The 4,774-nt window shown below is 48.3% G+C and overlaps 1 protein-coding gene across 1 annotated transcript; it reads right to left on the reverse strand.

Annotated features, from left to right (window-relative positions):
- Window positions 1–1,532: 1,532 nt before the first annotated feature.
- TEX13D (TEX13 family member D) lies at window positions 1,533–3,902 on the reverse strand. Its single transcript, XM_036305863.1, has 3 exons — window positions 3,131–3,902; window positions 2,525–2,977; window positions 1,533–1,855 (listed from the first exon to the last, which is right to left on the reverse strand). Exons 1-3 carry the CDS (start codon window positions 3,900–3,902, stop codon window positions 1,608–1,610), a joined length of 1,473 nt encoding a protein of 490 aa, XP_036161756.1. The 3' UTR covers window positions 1,533–1,607.
- Window positions 3,903–4,774: the final 872 nt, after the last annotated feature.

The raw sequence follows: 4,774 nt of genomic DNA on the forward strand, positions 1-4,774 counted from the left end.
TGATCTTGGCCACTGCCCATTCGTCTCTATTGGGATTAAGGTGATGAGCATTTCTATTTGATGTTACTCTCAGAACTGCAAAAATATCTGAAGGTTATTTCAATTGGGTTTACCTAAGGGTCACACTACATAAAAGGCAAAGAAATCACCTATGATTTATTTTGCTATCTGTGGAATTTAACATTGCAATCTTATCAATTAATTCCTTAACAGAGAAATTAAATTCTAACAAAATTATTTTGTCCCCCCCTTTCATCCCTGATGAATGGCAAAGTATCTCTTCTGTTATCTAACCAAACTCACCAAATAAGTTATAATGTGTGCACCAGGTATTTTTTTCCTGTTAATCCTCACCTGAGGATATTTCTTCAGTTGATTTTTAGAGAGAGTAGAAGAGAGGGAGGGGGAGAGAGAGGGAAACATCGATATGACGAGAGGCACATCCATCAATTGGTTGCCTCCCAACTGAGGCCAGGGATAGTGAGGCCAGGGATGAAGCCCACAACCCAGGTACATGCCCTTGCCCACAAATGGAACCTGTAACCCTTTGGTGCATGAGCTAATGTTCTAACCACTGCGAAAACTGGCCAGGGCGTGTACACCAGATATTTAACATATAAGTCTAGTTCCAAACACATGCTAGAGAATAACTTTTTTAAATAAATTTCATCAAATTCATCGAGTTTGCTATCTGTGGATTTAACACTGCAATATTATCAATTAATTCCTTGTCCCAACAGAGAAATTAAATTTTAACAAAATTATTTTGTCCCCATTCTCCCCCCTGATGAATGCCAACACATTTCTTCTTTCCTGACTGCTCACTCTTCTTGGCTGGTTTGATATCTTTAGGCTCTTGGGAGATCTTTTCATGGGGCAGGTTCAGCTTTTTCAGCAACAAGCAAATTCTGTGAGACTCGAAAACACAAAATCAGGCCTTCACCTGTAAGACTTAAAAAAAAAAAACACAAGCAAACATGAACACTGCAGTAGTTTACAAAGGAACAATAGCATTTTCAAGGAAAAGCAGTGCTTCTAAAATTCAATATAGCGTATAACTCTAAAAAACCCATGGCTCTTCCCAGCCAAAGACATGGCATTATCAGGAAAAGGAGGTTAAAGACAACAGAAAGGAGTGAAAAGGAGAAAAAGGCTTCATGACTTCAGCATCTCCAGGGTGTCAACCAATCAGCATCAGCCATCCAGACTAGACCACCTGCGTACTTAAATGCAACTAGGAGAAATACCCTATTTAAAGAGTGTGATATTAAAAAACATTCTCTCTTTGTTCGAGTTTGTTTTTAAAAATATTACTAAACAATGTTACCCCAATAAATCTAATTTAAAAGAAAAAAGAAAAAATAATACAAATACATATGTGTTTGTGTATGTACCCACCATGATAAAAAGTTGTTAGTTTGAGTAATGGAATAATGGATTATTTTATTTAATTTTTTCTATGATAATTTTGGTTTCAAAATTTCTGTAAAGTAAATGAGTTACTTTTTGATCAGAAGGTTGTCCTAGGAAACTTATTTTTCTTTGGAATGTTTACATTCTTACTTACCTTCCTGAAATGAGTTTGTCCTGGGTCCAGGTCTCCACTCTCAAATACAGAATTTCCTGCAAACATGGCAGAACTTGCGCCATGGAAAATTTACAGCTCTACACCAATTGCAGTGCCAGTTCTGTCCATTGTAGCATAAGGCAGACATCTCATGGTGCTGGGATTCTGAGGCTCTTATCCCTTTTGGTTGCTTGGACTTCTGACCCCAAAACTGCTGTTTCTTTTTATTTTCTCTCATGTCATGCCTTTTTCTGCCCCCCAGGGATGTCCCCTGGGGTGTCTGTGAATCTCCTTCCTGGCTCTGACTTCCGCTGCCTCCAAGGGGGACAGTCCCCTGGGGTGTCTCTGGATCTCCTTCCTGGCTCTGGCTCTGACTTCCGCTGCCTCCAAGGGGGACAGTCCCCTGGGGTGTCTCTGGATCTCCTTCCTGGCTCTGGCTCTGACTTCCACTGCCTCCAAGGGGGACAGTCCCCTGGGGAGTCTCTGGATCTCCTTCCTGGCTCTGGCTCTGACTTCCGCTGCCTCCAAGGGGGACAGTCCCCTGGGGTGTCTCTGGATCTCCTTCCTGGCTCTGGCTCTGACTTCCACTGCCTCCAAGGGGGACAGTCCCCTGGGGTGTCTCTGGATCTCCTTCCTGGCTCTGGCTCTGACTTCCGCTGCCTCCAAGGGGGACAGTCCCCTGGGGTGTCTCTGGATCTCCTTCCTGGCTCTGGCTCTGACTTCCACTGCCTCCAAGGGGGACAGTCCCCTGGGGTGTCTCTGGATCTCCTTCCTGGCTCTGGCTCTGACTTCCACTGCCTCCAAGGGGGACAGTCCCCTGGGGTGTCTCTGGATCTCCTTCCTGGCTCTGGCTCCCACTGCTTCCAAGGGGGACAGTCCCCTGGGGACTCTCTGGATCTTCTTCCTGGCTCTGGCTCTGACTTCCGCTGCCTCCAAGAGGGATAGTCCCCTGGGGACTCTCTGGATCTCCTTCCTGGCAGTGGCTTCTGTTTCCCCCTAGATGAACTACCCCCTGCGGTCTTTCTGAACTTTCTTTTTGGCCATGCCTCCCACTAGCCTCCAGGGGGACCATATTCTGGGGTCTCTCTGGGCCTTCCTCCTGGCTGTTTCTGATGTCACTCATGGTAACCATGCCCTGGGACCTCTCTAGATGTTGTTCTTGGCTGTGGCTCCAGCAATCCCAGAGGGGAACTATCCCCTGGGGCCCCACTGCACTGTCTTCATGGCTGTGATTCCTATTGTCACTCAGGTTCACCATGCCCTGTGGCCTCTCTAGATCTTGTTCCTGGCTAAGGCTTCTGATGTCCCCAAAGGGGACTGTATCCTGAAGGAATTCAGGGCCTTCCTCCTGGCTGGGGATCCTATGGTTCCACAGTGGGGCCATCTCCTCCTGTGCCCACACTGCAGCCCGCGGGTTAGGGGTATAGAACCCCGGAGGCGGGTTAGGGGTATAGAACCCCGGAGGCGGGTTAGGGGTATAGAACCCCGGAGGCGGGTTAGGGGTATAGAACCCCGGAGGCGGGTTGGGGGTATAGAACCCCGGAGGCGGGTTGGGGGTATAGAACCCCGGAGGCGGGTTGGGGGTATAGAACCCCGGAGGCGGCTTAGGTGGCATTACTGCCCCTCCTGCTTCCATGAATACTGCTCCTGGTGGTAGAGGTGGCAAGAATGGGGATTCCGGTGGAAATGGGTGAAATGGAAATGAGTATGGCACTGACACTGGCAGAGGTGGTGGCATGTTCTGGGCCCAGGGACTGCCAGGCATCCCCATGGCCTCCATATTTCTTTGCTGCTCTTCATTCAGGGGCCATGCTGAGGCCCCGAACCACCCGGGTTGAGGCCCAGGCATCATTTCATGGCTCATTTGGGCAATTTGGACCGACCCTGCAACCAGGAGCAGTTGTGAGTGAAGCATATCACGCTCATTCAGCGCCTGCTCCAGGGCAGTCCGTGTTAAGTGCAGCTGCAAGGTCACGTTCTCATGCTCCACGTGAAGTCTCTGTAGCTCTGGAGCCAAACCCCAGGTGGTCCCCTCCAGCTCCTCCACCCGGTCCTGCAGCTGCTGGACCTGGCACACTAGCTGCTCACGCTGCCTCGCGGCCACGCGCACTCCCAAAGCTAGCGCGCTCCAGGTGCTGGCCCTCTGGCGCATGCGCGGTACCTGCGGGTCGGTCAGGACGGCCTTTAGTCGGTCCTCGATTTCGTTCCAGGACTGCGAGCGGAAGGTCGTGTAGAAATCAGGGCCGCCCCCGTTCAGAAGGACTTCGTTGTTGATGAAACTGATCACCTCGTTGTGGCGGAACCCGCCGGCACAGTCTCCAAAATTCGACGCCATGGCCGCTGAGGCCTAGTCCACCGCCCACCTCACCGGCGACGAGGCCGCGCCGCCACGTCACCGTCAATAATAAAAGCTGCGGCTGCCAATCCGCGCGCCCCTCACCTCCCAGTTCAGTCTTAGTCCAGCCCCAGCCAAGTCCCGGCTTCGGCCTCGGCCTCTTTCCTACCTCACGTCCTCCTTTTCCTCACTAACACCAAAGCTGACTATCGCACCTCGCCAACCCCGAAGCGTTGTGACCAAGTGCTGCGTCACAACTGTCAAGCCGCAAGGCCTTCTGGGACCCACCTTCTTTGGCCCATTCCCTGAGAATTATGGGAAATGGAGCTGTTCCTTGCAAACGCTACGCAATTGACAGGTGGAGGTAGCTCTCCAAATATCAGAGATTTTCAGGCAAAATGTTGAGATAAATAGGATATTATATAACGTTGAAAATGTCAATCCATCAAGATATACCAATTATAAATGTATATACACTTTATGCATCTAAAATCAGAGTTCAAAATATATGCCAAAAATAGACAGAATTGAGAGATGATAGAGGCAGTTTTATAGCAATAGTTGGAGACTTAAATACTCCATTTTCCAAAATTGACAGAAAGCTTTATAGAAGATCGATAAGGAAATACAAGACTTGAAAAACACTATAAACCAAATAGACCTAACAAACATCTACAGAACAGTCAACCCAAAAAATGCACACTACATATTCTTCTCAAGTGCACATTGAAGCTGTTACAGGATAGACCATATGTTAGGCCACCAAATAAGTCTTAATAAGTTTATGAAGACTGAAATCATACTATGTCCTCTGACCAAAATGGAATGAAATTAAAATCAATAAGACAGGAAAAAATGAAAAATATACAAAT

Source organism: Myotis myotis, unplaced genomic scaffold (genome assembly GCF_014108235.1).
Source record: "Myotis myotis isolate mMyoMyo1 unplaced genomic scaffold, mMyoMyo1.p scaffold_m19_p_4, whole genome shotgun sequence".
Taxonomy (NCBI): domain Eukaryota; kingdom Metazoa; phylum Chordata; class Mammalia; order Chiroptera; family Vespertilionidae; genus Myotis; species Myotis myotis.

Bases quoted from the DNA above. Each gene is read 5' to 3' on its own strand.
- TEX13D (XM_036305863.1), bottom strand. From the start codon at position 3,902: ATGGCGTCGAATTTTGGAGACTGTGCCGGCGGGTTCCGCCACAACGAG. The intron at 2,978-3,130 runs TCTATACCCCCA...CCCCTAACCCGC, and splicing joins CCCCAACCCGCCTCCGGGGT to GGGCTGCAGTGTGGGCACAG. The intron at 1,856-2,524 runs GTCCCCAGGGGA...GCCAGGAAGGAG, and splicing joins CCAGGAAGGAGATCCAGAGA to ATTCACAGACACCCCAGGGG.